This window comes from Drosophila eugracilis, unplaced genomic scaffold (assembly GCF_018153835.1).
Source record: "Drosophila eugracilis isolate 14026-0451.02 unplaced genomic scaffold, ASM1815383v1 contig_376, whole genome shotgun sequence".
Lineage (NCBI taxonomy): Eukaryota > Metazoa > Arthropoda > Insecta > Diptera > Drosophilidae > Drosophila > Drosophila eugracilis.
The window spans coordinates 329,651-348,880 of record NW_024573234.1 but is presented as its reverse complement, the minus strand read 5'-3'; the positions used below and the strand labels follow the sequence as shown (position 1 = coordinate 348,880).

Genomic DNA, 19,230 nt, shown 5'->3' with positions numbered 1-19,230 from the left:
TGATATACGAACCAAGCATATTGAAGCCGTTGATACCGAAGAGCGCTGCATCGCCCTGGCCACCGGGGAAGACGTAGAGCGTGGGATGGGTGAAGCGAATGTTTCCAACCACGTCCGAAGTCTCCAGAAGCTCCCTCAGCGAGGTTGGCATCACCATGGGTGCCAGATAGTCTATGGGATTAACAATTAAATAACTAAACCTATATTCAGGTGCGTGAAATCTTACCTATAAATCCGTTAATGCCTTCGCTGCTCGTGTCGAGGACGTCTACGGGATTGATGCGAATCCGACACTGGCGTGCAAAGGCCTTCTCTGGCAGAGTGTGCCACAACCCCGCATCCGCACAATGGATGTTCATGGTGATGGTGTCAGCATAGGCTCGGATCACTCTTTGTACGTCGTGCTCCTGGAAGGCTTCAGAAAAGTCAGCAACAGAGAATGTTCCGTCCTGTTAAGACAAAAGTATGAAATTTCCAAAAAAGAGACTAGAGGGCATGAATAACCTGAAGTATCCAAGAACCATTGCCACTAAAGGTGTAGCCAGCATGTATGATGTGCCGGTGGCGTGTAAAGCTGCTGAGCAGGTTCCGCATGCACTGAATAAGCGTGTTATACTGCGGGTGGATTAGCACCTCGGTGACCAGATTTTCGCTGGCATACTGGATGAGTCGCTCGCCTGCAAAGGAAAATGATATATTTTATATTTAGGTAACTTTTTTTAGATCGCTTCATGCCCTAAAAGGGATCTATGGAGACAATTCTTTTCTGACAGGAGGCAGTCACACCCAAATGGATGAGTACTCGGGTGGTCAGAGGTGCTCTTATAGATGTGAGACATGTGCTTGGGATAGAGCACGCACGGCGCATCAAATGGATTTTTATTGTCAATTTTTACCCTTAATGTCTCGACTGTTGTCACAGTATAGACCCCCAAAGCGCGGTTGCCTACATAAGAAATTATTTATTGAATCTTTAATTTAAATGCTTAATTAATTAAGCCCTCAGGTGCGTGCAATGCGTTGGATCATGCGACCTTGCCGATAACCTTGTCCACCACCCATTTCCTCTAACGATGATGATTATGTCCGAGCAGATGACGCTTTTGTATGCGAATGCGTACGTACATACATAATTTCTACATTTTCCGTACTAAATAGCCGTGGACAAGCCGATGTCGGGTAGTCGGGTGTATGGGTGCACAACCATCTCCGTGGCAGTGGTCAAATGTGCTCACGTATGCGCAAAAAATTCAAGACGACCATCGGTTGGGCAGTTGTCAACTTGCACGGCTTCGTGTAACTAACGACTGTGTATCGGGTGTATCCCTTGTGCGATTTAAAAATTATAGTCTTGGCGAAAACCGCCTTAGACGGACCCTTAAAACATTATTCGGCCCTTATATTTGCCATTTACTACGAGGGAAACAACTTATCAGGGAACACTAGCGTTCTGCAGTGAATAACGCACAATATTATGTAAAACGAGAATGGAAACTACCTCAGAAGTCAACCTTTCATCTTCTCAGTGCCAAAATTTGGAACAAATTTAAAATAATCTTTCAAAGGGTATAAAAAACAATTATCTAATGATAAAACTTATGTAGTACCCTTTCAAAGGATTAAATATACTTATGCTTGAATGTGTTATTAATCTAAGCATCAAAATCGAGTTTAGATTTCAATTTGTTGAATTTAGGTCGCTACTACCTTTAACGCTGTATTAACTAATTTTCTGCTTCCTTTCGCTATCACTTGCACAGGGCATGATAGGAGGTGTGGTTAGTTGGTCGCGTCTTGGAGAAGGCGTTTGCAGAGGGAAGCCTTGGTACTTTATAAGAGTTAAACAAGATTTTTTCGAATACTAAATACATGGGAATAAATTACATACAAATATTAATGCTGTGGTAGCTTAGAATTTTCGACAATTCATATTCATCTACATCTTCTTGACAATTGGTCTCCTCAGTGGAAAATCGCCTTGATTGGCTGATATATATATAAAACTGCGTGCACTAATTCTTGTGAGTTACAATGATAACAGCTTAATTAGCGGTTAAAACTGCATTTTAAGATAAACTGAGAGGTTGTAATAAAAACGTCGCCGTCGGTCGTCACTGGCATCATTAATCAGGGCAAATACAAAATGAACTGGAACTGCTTCTGATATGAACATCTAGGTGAACTCCCAGGACACTTAAGCTGGCTAGTATGTAGCTACTGAGAAACGTCAAAACTTGGCTACCAAAGGATTTTTGTTGATTTTTTTTTCAACTGGTAAAGGACGGGGATCTCATTCGCCGCTCTGCGGCGGCACCACTTGAAAATGTTGTTTGAGTAGTTTCGAGGAGGAAACGCAAACAAAATGCGATTGTGAATGCAAATGGAAAATCCGCCATCGTTGCCAACTTTTCCCTTATCGGACAATGGCGAAAGGGAGGCATTGAGCGCAGGTGTTGCACTTAGTATGTCCTTCAAGGCGTCAGCGTCAAACAAGAGGCCTGACAAGAAGAAGAACGCGCCCTATCACTCCAAACCCGTGCCTTCTCGAGCATACTTTGGTTTCGTTGTCCCTTAGAAAGATTGTTCTCCAAAGTGAGAGTTTCTGGATGCTAAGACATTCAAAAGGGACTGAAAAATGTAAGGATCTTGTGCCATTTTTTTGCATCTATAAAATTTTGGGGTATAGCGATAGGACAGTTATAATTGTTATTTCCTATGTATACTGTCAGTATTTATATTTATATATTGTTAATACTAGTATTGTCTATTTGGCACACGTTCTTAATTCAATTTCTAACCCTACCATAATAGAACCTATAAGGAATAAGTTTCTTGCTGTTCTCAATTTTTAAAATTTTACACACATGACAAAAGCATCAGGATTATATTTAGTTTTTATTATATTTGAGTTTGATCTGCGACTTTGCAGACTGCATTTTTACGATATAACTTTGCGGTTTGGGAGAACCAAAAGGCGGATATAGACGGATCCTAATCATTTGAGAACAATGAGGTGGGCAAACAGAACAGCGAATTGAGCGAGTATCAACAGTGTTTATGTCAAATCCAAGTTAACAACGCCGTCAAAATAATGCTCTGATTACTGACGATAATAATGCTGCTGCTGGTATGTAAGCTTGCATGAAAATATTAGGATGTGCTTATCATAAAAGTCTAAATAACAATGTACCGAAAAACAAAGAATGATAGCGGAAAACTTTAAGGTTTGGGAATTAAAATTGTGCTTTGAGCCCATGCATAGAAACTCTTCACTTCCTTCTCTAACTGCAGTAATAGATCTCTAGAAAAGTACAGCGATTGCCTGTTTGGATTTTCAGTTGCCTGGCAAATAACCATTATTTGGCTAAGGTATACGTAGTATAGACTTAGACTTACCGTGACGAGCCTCCTCGCCCTCGGGCGCATGCTGTGTAATTGTATTAAGCTCCTCTTCCAAGTCGACGTGACAATCAGAAACGTCCCAGGAAAGGAAACCTTTGAAGAAACAAAATAAAAGTTCAGTTATAGAGTGTTATTTCGGTTAGTTAGTAACATTAAAGCAGTTTTTATAATTATGCGAATGAAGCGCGGCACATAAAGTTAAATAGTGACAGCCAAGGGTAGTAAGAATTTAATTGAATTTATATTGTGTCAGCATATTCTGAAATCTTGAAGTACCCGCGATCTCACCATTCATATGGACAGATAAGAATATACGACCTTATACCGCAAACGCTTTTTTTCATTTTTAAGGTTAGGTTTCTAGTACGAATAGATTATAAATTTTAGTTTATATCATTATTAATTAGTTTTTACAATAAATGAAATTGGTATCTCCATGTGGGGAGGTCCATAATGTCTCAGTGACAGCAGACCATAAACGGGAGGAGGAGTTTCTGGTCTCTATTGCCGGTGGATTGGGACTGGAACTGGGAGTGATTAAAGTTTGGCAGTATCTCCATGTGGGTTGGTCCATGAGTTCCCATTGACATAGTCCATGTACGAGAAAAACAGAAGCAGGGCAGAACCTAATCTGCAGGGCCGATGGACTGGATCTTGCAGCGATCCCAGCCGGGCAAGCTTAACTTAACTTTTAAATAATCCACATTGCACATGGGCGTCATGCAATCCGTTGCAAATTCTGCGGATCATGGGTCACATATGCCCCTCGAGTTATGCAATAAATATATAGAAAAGTTTGCCATCTACCTTGATTTCCGGCTTGCAGAAGACCAGTAATGGTATATTAGGCATCGTCATCTATATTCAGCATCACACGTCATCAAAAGTCCAGAATATGGATTTCCAAAAAAAAACTCCATGATGCACTGCATCCTCCCTGGAGCCATGTCCATGTACCACCAATATAATGGTGGGTACCATTGGACCACTTGGAGACACTTTACTAATACAAGGTCGCTTGAAAATGGCCGCTCACTTAAAAATGACTTGACTGATTTTTCACTGGCCGACAGCGCCTTAGTCACTACATTTCTGCTAGAACCTGTTGGGAATTACAAGTTCCCCCGAGTGCACAAAATTTCGGTCAACCTAGTGTTAACTAACAAAAACGTTAACAGGGAAATTTGATTGTTAACTGGCCGTTAACTTAACATTTAGTTAACTTGCTCGAAAATTTAAAAATTTATGTTAACATTCGAAATTTCCGTTTATGTTTAACTATTTAACATTTTCAAAAATTGCTGTTTAAAGACAAATTCGCGGATATTGGATAAGCTTAGACTTGGTAACAAAGTGTTACTATTCAAATCAATTGTGGTGCCCTTGATGATTTATTCCCTCCAATTATGGGGAATCACTTCAGACTCTAAAGTCATAAAAGTGCAAAGGGTTTAAGGCCGGGCGTTGCGGGAAGAAACGTGCACTCGAGACGGTGCAACGATCGTCACACAGCTCACACCAACCATCTAGCCTCTTCCCTGGCCAACCCAATTAGAAGACGTCTAAAGCCAGATCATCCTTCCGATTCTGGACAAGCGGACGCCAAGTTTCTCGATTCCTAAAGCAGTAACTTGGATTTAGTATCGATCTCTAGTTATATAGTTATAAACATTTGTTAATTTCTTTCCTGTTATGCATTTATGTTATATGTTCAATATTATTTTCAATGTAATATAGACATTAACTTGGCTGATTGACGTTCAATGAATGTATTGCAGCAATTATTATGACTTCTGGTAAAATCTTAGTTTTTTGTACATGGCCGTAGGACTAAATCTTTCGATTTAGGTTCCAGTTTTCTTACCCATTAGCCATCAGTCGCTGTGATTGAGCACCTGACAGCTAGGTAATCGAATGAAAACGTGTCCTACAGTCAGACACCTGTTCTCTGACTTTGAGGGGTCCCCTTCTCCAATTCATCTGGTCTCGTGCCATATCCTTTTTAGCCCCGATTCGCAAGCACCTCGCTTTTACATCACCGACACCTTTTCTATGTATCTATGTATTCCTGGTTGTGACGCCGGTTCCGCTTGACATGGATGATTACTTATAAGCGCCTTTGTGGCTTTCCCCCTTCCCCTCCCTTGTCCTTTTTGTTAGCAGTAAATAGTTACATAATTCCGTGCGCTGCAGGGAGCAGTGTTGACTTTGAAGACGCTTAAAAGGCACTCAATGTTACTCGCTCATTCGTTCTTGCCAAGCCCTTGAAGCCAGAAAAGCGCGTTGAATAAGTTAACATAGCCAAATGAATGCGCTTCTTCTCCTGCGCCTGAAAGTGCATTCGAGAAGGCAAGTGGGAAAGGCGCCTAAATGTTTGAAAATGCATATACAAACACATACAATTAAAAAGGAATTAAGCACTTGCACCCATTATTTACGTATCGAGTGAAGTGGATGACAAGAAAGAAGCTCTAGATAAAAATGAATGAAGAGGGAGGCTAAAGTGGCCGAGGAGTACGAGAGTTTATTCAGCTCCTACAGCTAAAGGACGTACGAGAAAGTGGATGAATAAAAGGGAACATTGTTGGACTAAAAGTAAAATGCAGAAGGCAGTAACAATTAAAGCGAATCAAAAGTAAATTAAACGAGACGCAGTAAATAACTGGCTCAGCAAAGGGACAAGAACCAGGCCAATTTATGAGGACCAAAAGTAGGCCAGAATGTAGAAAGCGAAAACAATGCTGCGCTTGATTGCCCCGTGCCGATAAGACAAGCTTGATGAGCCAAGAGAACACACGGACACGGACATGAACAAGGACATCATACATCGGACATGGCGTTGATGTTATTGCGCACCCAGCGATATTTATATACCGATAAGAAATGTAATTAACTAGAACAGAGCTGAACGTAGGCTAGGGGAAGAGAGAAAAGACGATTTTAGGCCGGAGCTCCTTAACTGACAAAGTACTAAAATTCGACTTATGTACCATAATGAAGTGATAGCTATTACATATAACTATAATAGTTTTATAAACTTTCAATGTTAATAAAATATTTACTTATTTCCATGATGAGCCTAATCTTCCAGAGTCATCTGTTAGTGCCAGAACACGTTTAAAGTAAAATGATTTGCAATTTACAAGGTTAGATTAGCACGTTGGATTGGATTATGCTGGCATAAAAACTTGCGTCATTTTCTTCTGATATTCGAAAAACATTCGTATTCAATGCTGAGTCATGCCTAAGTTTTGTCACCTCTGCTATCCCCCATTCCTGGTGGTCAGAATGAATGCGCAATATATTTTGAAGTGCTAGTTTTCCTAATGGCTAATCAATGTTGATAGGCTTCCACAAGGCTATAAAAGGAGAACAAAAAACGAAAATTGTGTGTGAGGCCCAAACAAAACGATGAGAAATGGTAAGACAGCGATTTTGGCTAAAAAAGAGACTAAAAGTAAGTAAGGTATTGAAACAAATTTGTTTTCGATATGATGGAGGGAATGTAGTTTATAAGAATTTCAACAACTAAGGTCATCTTCAAATATATGTGCGGGGATGTGCCGATGTTGCACGAGGAGGAGTAAAATGTGCGAGTTAGTTTCGCAAAAATTATATAACATTATCGATTGGCTCAAAATATGAACACAGACTTTGATAGGTTTTGGCCACAGAATATCGTCGGATATGTATTCTTTTTTTTTAACATATAAATTTAATTATTAAGACACAGCTTACTTACCAGGAGTATAAAACTATTCAATCCGAAGAAGGCATTAATTCACTTACCAAATATTATTTAAAAATTTCTTTAACATTTTTTTTAATACCGAAAAGGAGTGCTGCTTATGTGCGATATTTGAGAATCGCATAGAACGGCACTCAGTTTCTGGTATATATTTTTTTTTTTTGCAAAAATTAGTATTTATATACTAGATTTATATTTAACTTAAAACCCTTCACTAAATTTGACTTTTGGAGCCACTAAAGGGCAAACTAAATAGAGCTTATCTCATTTTCTACTCTTTCATCAACACTTGATCCGGGTTAATCAACGTGAGGGTCGTTTATATGACGTTTATTATAGAGAGAGAATTATTGCACACCCACCACAGCACCTTGTAAACCAGACGGAAAGGAACGACTTGCTATTGAAAAGGGAATAAAGTATCCCTTCGTCATACCAGAGTCCCAGCTGCCACTATTTGCCTCTTTTTTGCCCATATATCTGCCGGGGTCACCTCAGTTTGTATACGTTTCTTCAATTTTACAGCCAGGAGTGAGAAAATATAAGCAAACAATATAACAGAAAACATTTCTGACATAGACTTGCGCCTGTCACAATGACTGCTCGTGAGTCTGCGGCAGTTTTTTTTATTTTCCATTCCATTATTTTCCGCGACTGACTATAAATAAATTCTCGCGTCCGCTAGCAGCGCGAATTTAAGAATTCCCTTGGGCTTCAAGTTTATAATAATCCATCTGGTAGATACACTCGATGTCTTATCTTCCATTTAAACTCACACAGATATCGGAGTATTATTAGATTATCCTATCCTAACCCTACATCGGTATCAGTTCAATCCTCAAGCTAACTTTCTCAACGTGCACATTATCTCGACGATTCTGACTTAATAACGTCCAAAGAGCTTTCTTACAATTGTTAGACAAATTGCGTCTTATCGTAAGAAGCATTAGAACCCTCGGTTCCTAGCCGATCTGCATTCAAACTTGAATAAGTAATTTCTAGAACATTTTCCCAAAATTAGACGACCAAACCAAAAATGGCACAAGTATTAAATGGCATATCTCATTAAGCTTGTTTTCTTATACCTTCCTGACCCAGTCATTTTATGTTTTTTCAATAGACATTCAAACTTAATTTCTCCCCCCTATGTAGTTTCGGTTGTTAGTTGCAAATAACATATTTTGACAAAGCTGGAGCTACAAACCACTTTAAAATATGGAATTAAGAGTTTTTACCTAAACCAAAAAAGCCTATTAAAGACTTTTGAGAACCGAATAAAGTCATAGTGTGCTGTGCCTTGTCCCGAACATGTGACTGTGGGATGTGATTGTCAGTTGGCACTTGGCAACCGACCAACAAATCACTTGGTGACTGAGATTTTGTATGTTGGTCCGGAATGCGGGAAAACAAGGACGTTGATGAGCTGGAGAATGGTATGGTATGGTACATTATGATGCAAGAAATTTTTTAATTTTGCAAATGCACCAAAACAAAAAAGGCATCGATTCATAGTATTGCCAACCGAGTTACTACGTAGTTTCGAGGATGAGCTCAAGTCTTGCAAATTTGCGACTGATTCAGATTTTGAGCTGGCTTTTAAAATGAAAGCTTTTCACTCTTACTTGTACCCTTTAGTGCTTACGAGTCGTCAAACCACTTTTCCACTTTAATTACGAAGGAACTGTAATCAAAATGCTTTAAGCTTTAAAGTGCTGGTCCTGCGTGTTCTAGTGACAATTAGCCGAATTTGATTAACTTTGACGTAACGAAATTGAACCCCGTAGATGCAATAAAATAATTTATGGAGTGATAACTAGCCGAGTTTATCTACCTGCATAGGCAAGGTATTTCTTCAGGTACAGAAGAAAACTCTTCATTTTGACCCTTAACTATGTAATGCAATCAAAAACTATTAATAAGAGTTGCATCCTGTTACCAGAATCTTGCACACTTTCCTGCATTCTTTGCCTAGATCGAATTACAAGCGACATTTATGATTGAGTTTGAGTTTGTGGGTATTATAGTCTGCTTGGCAACTAGTATACGGAGTATAGTCCAAAATAAAAACAATTTTTGTTTTCTAATAGAAACCATAAAAATTATTAAAAAAGGCTATTGATAAAGAAAAATCAAAATATGTGTATTTCACAGGGCCGGTAATGCTAAATCAGAAATACGTGTGTTCTATACCCGTTCCGGGTGTCGAATATCTGTTCCATTTCATTTTCTTCTACATCCGCTCACTAGCTCAAGCTCTGTCGCCATGGCAAAAAAGTAAAATATGAACATGAAAACAACAGTCGATCCCCTCGTTTCTCTCGACCTCCGTTACATACATCTGCTGGGCACTGCCGGTCATCTCACAACGCATCCCATCCAGATAATTAGAAGCAGCAGCAGACGAGACGACGGCAGCCAGCAAAGTGTAAGAAAGCTGCAGAAGCTGACGGAGTAGGTGGATTGCACTTGATTGGAACGAAATAGATTGGACGGTACAGGAGGCTGAAAACTACAATCTAAATCGGACTGATTGCGTCCAACTTGGACCGATCCAAGTGGGACCAAACGGGACACGCGACGAGAATCGCTCAAGCTTGACCACGACCGCGGCCACAAGCAGTGAATCAAAGACTCTCAATCCTGATTTGCATTCCCTGACTTTCTACACTTGCATTTAAAATAATGATATCTTCTTGGGCTCAAAATTTTGCTAATTCAATATGGTAAAAATTTCACTGAAAGCATGTGGCATGCGATTTCTAGCTTATTAAAGACCATTGAATTTCGAATTGAATTTACATCAATAGATAATCATAAAATATGAAATATTAGAAATAAATAAATAGTTTGAAAGCTAAACTAAAGTAAGTATATGTTTAATGAGAATTATTGCATAATCAAATTCCATGTCAATACTCCATGAGCGTAAGTTTTATAAATGTAGTATTCCAATGTAGAATTCCAAATATAAAACCGATTCTTATAGTATACTATTAAAGATATTCGACACCCGGAACGGCTATAGAACACAAGTATTTCTGATTTAGCATTACCGGCCCTATGAAGTACACATATTTTGCTTTTTCTCTATCAATATCCAATTTCACTCAATTATCAGTTGATACTAGAGAAGATTGAATAAAACTATCTTATGTGGTGGGTTCTAACATATATAATCATATTTGATAAGAAAAAAACATTAAGGAGCGCACGCTGTAGATGTTTTAATGTTGATAAGTTGTGAAATAATGTTCCGAATTGAACAATTTTTTTGGTTTATTAACTTACCCTTAAGCAGGTGCTGCAAGATGTTGTCCTTGTGCTCGTCGGAATGCGGCTCACCCAGGACGATGAGTAGGTAGCAGCCAGTTAGCGGACTGGGCGGACCCACAATCCCACCGGCCAAGCTGGAGGCCGCGCCGCCATCGGCGTCTGAGCAGGCCGTGTCTAGGGGCGCCCGGCCACCAATCTCTGAGGGTGGCAGGGAGCTGGCCCCGGCATCGGTTGCGGCATCGTCCCCGGTATCCCCAAGCTCCGCTTGGCCTTGCTCCTGATCCGGGACCTGAGGAGGACCACCCCCTGCTCCGTTGGGCAACGAGTCCTGGTTGGCGAACATCATGGGTTCGCCTTCAGAAACGATTGCGGATGTCGTTGCCTTTGGCTGATCTCCCATCACAGTTGGTGCAGTTGTTGATGTTCTTCTTCCTTGCCTCTGGCTTCGATTACGCGGAAAAAAAACTGTTTCGTACACTCGAAAAAAAGAATGGACACTCCGGGATACAATTGGTTCACCTGTGCTAGCTTTTCAGTCGGCACACACAAGATTTCAAGAAGATCAATATGCACTCCCAAATCGGGAAATTTCTAAAACGGAGAGTTAAGCCGCGGGGCGTAGGCGTGGCCAGTGGTAACGCTTCACTTCACAACTGCCGATGCTTATAGTATTTTTGTGTTTAATTGTTGTACTTTTTGTTTGCTGGCCGTGACTTTGGCGCAGTTTTTCTTGCCTTGGTTTTTTCTTCGGTTTGCTTAATGGTTTTTCGATTTTGTTTATTAATAATTTGTCTTGGTTTTGTTTTCGGCTTGAGTGTCTTTATTTTGATTTTTATTGTTAATTTTTTGTTTGCTTTGTTATTGTGCACACTTTAAAGCTGTGTTGGGTTTGAAAATATTGCGGTTTTTAATGCAAATCTTTGAATTTGGGATTTTCGACTTGAAGTAAGATTTGTGGAAATAGGCGTGATTTCTTGAAGTATTATTAGTTAAATATATATAGTTAACATATATATATATATATAGTTATATATATACTATATATATATATATATATATAGTTATATATAGTTAACATATATATGTATACGTATATAAGTATATATAGATATATATATATGTAATTGTATATATAGTGAAGATTTGGACTAGTGTTTACTGATAGCAATTTACTTTACTTTTAGTTTTTGTTCCTTTGGTTTTCCTCTAACTGGTTTGTCGATAGAATAGGATTTGCGATTTAATCTTGAAAATTCGTTTTTTGTCTTATAAGTGTTCTTTGGGTTTTTAGTTTAAACTTTCTGCGCGTTTGCTGGGCGACCCTTTTCATCAATCGTCGGATCTGCAAGGAAAAATAGAAATCGGCTAGTTAACTAGGGGAATGCATGCGGTCAGAGTCTGAAACCGACAACCGCCACCCGTTCGATCATTCCCAATGTAATATCTCCAAATCCCTTAAATCGAAAATAACTGACCTAACTAACCTCTTAGTTTTAGGAGGATGGAGAATAGATGGAAGAATAATGGAAGACAGCAGAAAGTTTATCAAGCCACAATTCAAGGACAATAAATTGGATAATATTTAGTTCATACGTGACACGTACAGCAATTTACAAGTACTAAATTTAGAGCCAAATAGAACTTCAAAGGTATTGATCAGAATGACTACTTTAACACAATATCTAATTTTCCAAAATTTGGCGAATCAATAAGCAATGACTTTTATTTGCATATCGCAGCAAAGATGTCGTCATCGCTCCATGGCAACGTTGGCCACGGAGCCATGTCGTTACAATCAACTTCACCACCCCGTGGACTTTCCGCCATATTCACCCCCTTTCTATTTTTGCTGGACTGCAGGGCCGAAAACTATAAAAAGCAACCAACACAAACTTCTTTATGTACGTATATATGTCGGCGTGTCCCGGCTGCCGTAATCCTTCACGTTCTCCACCTAGAAACTCCCCCTAGAAACTGCAATTTGGTCGCGTGCCTGTGGCCAAAAACCGATGCGTTACTCGATGCCGGAGTTGCACGAAGTGCCGTATCCGCAGGCTGCTGATGATTCATCGGACTCCCTTCGGTTATTTTTCTTGTTTTTTGCTTTAAGTTGCCGGCATTTTCTATATGGAGGGTGAGGCTCGTCCTCTTATTCTCTTCCCTTCATCTGAGTGCGGAAATTATGCATGAGCCGGCTATTTCGGGAGCAATTCCTTTAGATCGCAGCGCAGTGGGGCCATAATTATCGACGTAACTCCAGCTGCTGTGGCAAGAAAGTGTCAGCGGAATCAAGAGGTAATTTCATTCAGCACGTGCTGTGTGTTATATGATATCACCGCAAGAAGCCACAAAAAAAAGGGGGGCACTCGCAAAAAATAAAGGTTTAGAATTAATGAGCACACCACCACACCTCACACACCGAAAAAAAATTAGGCGAAAGAACTAATGGCCAATTTACTTGGCTCTTTTCCCCTTTATCTCTGTTCCTCTCTTTATTAGCTGCTATTTCTCTTTGTGATCCTTCTTAGTTGTGGCTGAAGTTTCTGGCTCGACTGAACTGGACAGGAATCCCTGACGGGTGCTGCTCTAGCGCTCGTTGCAAACGGTTCGAAAGCTCGACGACGACTGATTCTTGAAGCGAGACATCGCGGACCATGAAGCGAAGAGCCCAGTGGGGCAGCGACGCCATTCGGTCGTCGGCTTTTGGTTGTCGGTTGTCGGCAACTCCAGTTGCGCTGCTGCTGCTGTTGGAACTTCCAGTTGGGCGCAGGCTCGCTCGCTCTTTGTCGCTCCCCAAATGACAGTCTTCATTTTTCCACCCAGCTGCGTGTTGACGAAAGTCCTTCCCAAGGCCATGCTGAAATACCCTTTTTTAGATGGTGACGTTGAACTTTAATTAGTGACTACCACATGATTCAATTTTTGCAACGAGGACCAAATGCTGATTCAAACATATAATAAAATGTTTCCTGATAATTTCAAAACAATATAACTAGTTTCATATTCCAGAAACCCCTAATTAAAAAAATATGATTTCCATCATATAAATTTTAGCTCTTTTATAGACCAGTGACTTCAAACTATTGTGGGTCGCAACTATAATGTCGCGATGATTAGCTTTCCAAGGATATTGAAGCCTGGGTGCCGGCTTGTGGATTCGTAGCGTCCAAGGGATGACTCTGTAATAAACCGAGCTCGGGTTCAGATTCGCTGGCTCGCCGCTTCCAGTTAGCGGTTATGGCAGTCTCTTCGTTTCTCCGTACCGGCACTTTATGGAACCGGCATCTTTTCGGCCCTGGCCACCATACCCACTCATGCATACCCTCTCTATGTCGCTATACTTTCCGTAATTCTTTAGTTTTTCGATTTTTCGCAACTTTTAAAATCCACTTCACAGCTGTTGACGCTGGCTCAAGCGATTAACAAAATGCAAAAGGAAAATCGAAAAAGAGCGCCTGATAACGGCAAACACCGGGAGATGGAGTCAGAATTGGAACCAAGACTAAGTGCTTTGCTAATCAGAAGCAGCGGGTAAGCGGCATTAAAGCTAGAATTGCGCAATTTGCAGGCAGCTCCGGAAAAAGTGAGCGAGGATCACCAAATGGAACTCCTAAAGACAGCGAATTTAATTCTATGTTTATTTATATGTATATATGGACAAACAATAGAAGGGCTTCGATACCAGTTACTCTATTAACCAATTTCAAAATAAGCATGCTATTTACAGATGACGTCATGTGTATTGTATTGAAATATTTACTTCCTAAAAAATTATCCTTCGCATGGAAATATGATTTGAAGTGAATAGATCTACTTAAAAATATACAAAAAAACCTGAAGTACTGCAAAAAAAAAATGCCATTTCAGTCTTTGCTGGTCACAGGTTAGCCCTATTGTTGGAGCTTAACAATATACACTCGAACATAGAAGACCGGGTTGCTCCCGTTCACTTCCAGTAAAAGTTTTAAACGCAAATGAATCATTGAAAACTGATTATAAGTGTCATAAGCATCGGTTAGTTACATTTTACTGACCATCTGATTTTCTTCTGGCATAATTGCTAGCTAGCAAACAGCTGCCAATGGCAGAGTTGGATATCGATTTAGCCGTCGACTGGCGGCTTGCCGGCTGTTCTATCCCCAAGAGTTTGGGGACTCGGTTTTGGGGGATAGATGACATGGGTATACAAACAGCTGACTCTTGCTGCGGAGTGCGCTTGTGTGTGCTTGAGTAGCGCTCAGCTGCGCGCAACGCATCCAAGCGTTTGATTTTGAATAGCTTGGTGGCAACTACTGGGCATGGGCTGTCGATGCTATGCGAGATGCCAATGCCGCCGCACATGAAACATGTAGAGCTGAACACGCCCCCAGGCCTGACTCCTGTCTGTAGATATATTTGCCCACACCTGCGAAACACTCATTTACATGTAAACTCGATGCCGGACTCGATACTTACCTTTTGGTTAAACTTGGATGAACTTTGTTAATAGCACTGAATAATTACTTGTCACCAATGGTTTGCAGCGGAGCCGTTCTTCAATTAACGTTATGGCATTGGATGGAACAAGTTTTTTTGCTTAAAGCTTTGACTCTTAAATAGTTAGTTACTTCTTTAAGTCTATGTTCAAGCTTAGCACAAAATGGACACACAATTACTTTGGCAAAAATGTTTGTTGAATTTGTAGATTAAAGCGGACGCGATTAACAAAAAGCTTGGAGTTATTTTTACCTATTTAGGTCTTGAGTCTACTACTTTCTACAGTAATTTCGGCTGTAGCAACTGATACTTTCTGAGTTGTTCGTACCGAAACCGAAATAAACTTTAGACGGATATTGATTTTTAACTGCTGTCACTGTTGCCTCTTTCTCACTGTTCCTGTCTCTGTCACTGTCCCTACTGTCGATGTGTTTTTGGGTGCTCTCTTCAACCGTATTGCTGCTGCTGGGGTTCTGGGGAAAAACTTTGGCGCACCACCCTTTCGAGCCCAATTGATTGATTCTTGATGGTTCGGGCGCTGGCATTTAGTGTTCAAAACTTCAGTTGATTTTCTTTGCCTTTCAGCTTGATTTTTTATCCGTTTCTCTTAACTCTCCTGTCGGAATGCTTATAACTCTGGGTCTTGACTCTGAATCTCCGACAAAACGACCCTAGCTTCTGGTTTCTGTGCTCTTGCGCTTGTCATTCCCGTTACCGTTACCGGTAGTCGCCCGTTACCGTTTGCAGTACCACCCACTGCCCACCGTAAACATCTTCTTCTACGCGAAGCACACTAACACACTGAGGAATCGGCTGGTCTTCGGCAACGTCCTCCTCTTCTCGTTGCCCTTTTTGGCACACTGGAAGACGCAGTGTCCATACTTTAGTTCTTGTTCGAGCATGTTCGAAAAACATGTGACAGAGACGCCGGACTTCCAGCGACGCAGGCGTATGGAGGCCAATGCAGCCGACAGCTGGCGAAGCAGAGCCGAACAGCTGATTGTTGCCAGCCAAAACGACGACAGTGAAAAAACGGTGAAATGGGTAAATCGAAGAGGAGTGGTGTTAAAACTCAGCCGCCGCCGGTTGCTAAAGCCGAGCACTAAGTATCTGATGCAATCGAGAATGCGGGTAATGTACATATGTAATTGTACGTATATATATATACATATACATATATATATACGTATATATAAGTGGTATGTGAAAATGAAGACATAACCTACTATACTCGATTTATTTGTTCTGACAAATATGTATAGTCCAAAAAGTAAAGCTAGCCCCAATAAGTTCGACGTTCACATACATAATGTGATGTATAGCGTTGAAAACACAGTTAAGCATTTCAAAATAACCAAACTTAACTTTTCACAAACTATACAATAGCTTACAAAAAATTCTAAAAATCTAAAAATGGATAAAGCCTTTTTAAATGATCCTAAGTTTAAAATATGAAGGCAATGAAGTAAGAACTCGTTTTATACTATCTTGCAGTGTATAGTTTCTTGGTGTTCTGTGCAATTCAAATACAGCTTAACCAGAAAATTTCTTTACATTAGACTTTTCTTTGCCTGAAGAGGAAAGCTTTAGCCTTTGACAACTGTAAGTGCAACAATGCCAGACACATAGCTACCGTTACAGAAAGAAATTCGGGAGAGCCGAAATTAACACTAGGGAACGGACTGCACCACGCCCAGTTTATTCCAACCAAAGTGGAACATTTCCAGATCCATATGAGGCAAAACTAAATTTTAAATACAGGAAGACCCATTCTAGTCATGTGCCGCAACAATACTATGTTGTCAACATATATTAGATTTGTTGGTGGTCAGCAAAATAAATGTTATGTATAAATGTAAACGAAGAATATGGGCACTCCAGGTTTTCGCGGTCTGTGGGTGTGGCTGATGTTTGAAATAAACATACTCTGCCATCCTTAGCAAGACAAGGCTAGTTGATCGGTATTTATCACTATGGAGTCTGATCAACATTTACCTTACGTAGTTAATATCAAGTTCGTATATGAAACGGGACATATTTAATCGATATTTACCATTTTTTTCTGTGTGTGAGCCTTTACTTTGTCCCAATGTTTTCTGTCTGCCGCCACTTTTAAAAAGTTAGTGACACGACACAAGTCAAGAAAACGGAACGGGAAGTTCGGGCAGGATGGGATAGGCGGGGGAAACACTGAATACGAAAGAAAGACAAAAATATTGAATTGCAATAAACACGAAAGAAAAACTTTGGGGTACTTTGTAGGACAGAAGGGATGGCAGAGCGTGGGGAAAGGACAGCTGCAGTTGCATCGCGCGCGCAGCTCACTTACAACCACAGCACGCCAAATTTATTCTATCCATTACTTCACGGCCGCTATAAAAAATGTTAAAAGGAAAAAAACGTGTCCGCCTATGACGCCATTGACTTTATTGCTTTTACTGTCTGTTTCTATTATGAGAATGATCTTTATAAGTTATAAAATGTTTGGGCTTTCTAATTATAACTGCTTTAAAACTTTCCATGACCCTTGCCCATTTAGAAGAAATGACTTCTAGGGCAACGAAAAGGGTGTAAGCTAAGGATGTAAGAAACGGGTATAATTAGCATACAATTCGGACCTGCTTGCAGCATTATCCCTATAAATATCCACAGTAAACAGCCCCCAAGGACAGGACCCCGACGAGTAGCAAGCGTAACAGCGTTACCATAGTCTACTGTAGTTTCGGATCTTTTTTATATTGATTTTCTTAGCTCCCTTCACTTTAGCGCTTTTGCAAGTGGTACTAATAATGTCGACAGACGGAAACGGAAGTGGCAAGTGGCAAGTCGCTTTTCCATGTTAGTTGTGTTGACGCTTATGGTCCGTACGCGGTGGTGCAGGCGACCTGAGATTTTAAAGACAGCTTTTTTCCTCTTTTTTGATTTAAAAATAATAAGGGGCAGAGTCAGAAGATGAAGCCTTAAATGTCCCTGAACCCACAGTCCGCATGCTATTATAGAATCTTTTAAAGGATTTATTTAAATTGTGAAAGAGTCAGTGGAGCCCATTAATTAGTCCACGAAATCCACCATTAAAGAATTGTTCCCGTCTTTACAAGTCAGGCAAGTGTATACATATATACCATATCCTCAAATATGTCTAGTCACTGATTCTCCATAGTTCGTTTTATGCCGATGACTATTTGAAGGGTCGCTTACGACCGCAGTCCAAGGTCCTCAAGGTCGAAGCCAAGTGTACTTCTCCCCACTTCCTTATGTCGATATCCTCTTTCAGTTATTTTTATGACACGTCTTAAGGCTAAAAGAATGAGGGCTGCGCCTTAAATCAAAATTTCCTCTGCTTTAGTTGTCTTCATTGTTATTAATATTTCATTTTCTTTTGGGCGGCTTCCACAACAAACCACTCACTTCACCACCCTTCACGCGCTCCAAGCGATTGCGTTTTATTATACCTTGCTCTCCCCACAAGCCCTCGTTTTTGGCCGAAATTGCGTCGTAGCCTAAGTAAAGGACAACAAATACATAGCATACTTTTTCGGGTATTCTCGTAATACCTAGTAACGAATTTCAATGTCAAAGATACAATTGTTGGCCGCTTTTTTTTTTTTTTTTTTTAAGTGCGCGCGGTCATAAAAAGGAGGAGTGACTTAATCGACGTAGCTAGGAAAATCAAATATCAATATTAAAATTTGTGAAGTGATCAAGACAACATAAAATATCCTATATCTGGACCTGGTCGGACGGGAAAACACCAAAAGGTGTTTTTTAACTGCTGGGGCCAGATGCTGGGCGTTGATTGCGTTTTTGACCCGTTTCCATATTTTTCTTGTTGTAAAGAGCACTGCAGCGGGTCAATACGACGTAAGTTTTTGGCGTAAATCAATGCGACAGTCACCGCAACCACAAAATAGAATTACAATCCTTCAATGATAGATTTAAACCTCCTTCTGTATTCCGAAGCCCCAAGACTAATGAACCACCAGATCACCTGCTTTTGAGTGTCACTGTGGATTGCGAGCTTCTGTGACACGTGGATAGTCCAATTAAATTGCCGTCGACATTGATGTACACATCAAATAGAGGAAAATAAGGAGATGTCGACCAAAAGGAGAGGGGTTTGACAAAGAGAAGGGAAGAGTTCAATCTCAAAGGTAACTGGTAACTGTTTTAAGTTTTTTGAATTGCACAATTTTCTCATATAGTAAGGTTGGAGGATAGAAAAGTAGTAGAGAAAGCGTTGTTTCTAGCAAAGAGGCACAGAAGTCCAGATATAATGCATGTTCCCAACGTTTGGAAATAGAGGATAAGAGGTTAAGCAGTGACATCTGCTT

The 19,230-nt window shown here is 40.2% G+C and overlaps 1 protein-coding gene across 10 annotated transcripts in view; it reads right to left on the bottom strand.

Annotated features, from left to right (window-relative positions):
• LOC108118518 (microtubule-associated protein futsch) overlaps window positions 1–19,230 on the bottom strand; it is a 45,868-nt gene that overhangs the window by 19,903 nt on the left and 6,735 nt on the right. For 3 of the 10 annotated variants that reach the window (XM_017231263.2, XM_041818811.1, XM_041818806.1), the window contains 6 exons: window positions 11,602–11,765; window positions 10,439–11,396; window positions 3,397–3,495; window positions 505–677; window positions 227–449; window positions 13–171 (listed from right to left, as the gene is read on the bottom strand). In XM_017231263.2, the coding sequence (XP_017086752.2) occupies window positions 13–171; window positions 227–449; window positions 505–677; window positions 3,397–3,495; window positions 10,439–10,823 (1,039 nt within the window). In that variant the 5' untranslated portion in view covers window positions 10,824–11,396; window positions 11,602–11,765. Of the gene's footprint in view, window positions 1–12; window positions 172–226; window positions 450–504; window positions 678–3,396; window positions 3,496–10,438; window positions 11,397–11,601; window positions 11,766–12,833; window positions 13,061–14,878; window positions 15,657–19,230 lie in introns of those variants that run through there. The other 7 variants (XM_041818805.1, XM_041818807.1, XM_041818808.1 and 4 more) reach the window with 7 other exon arrangements.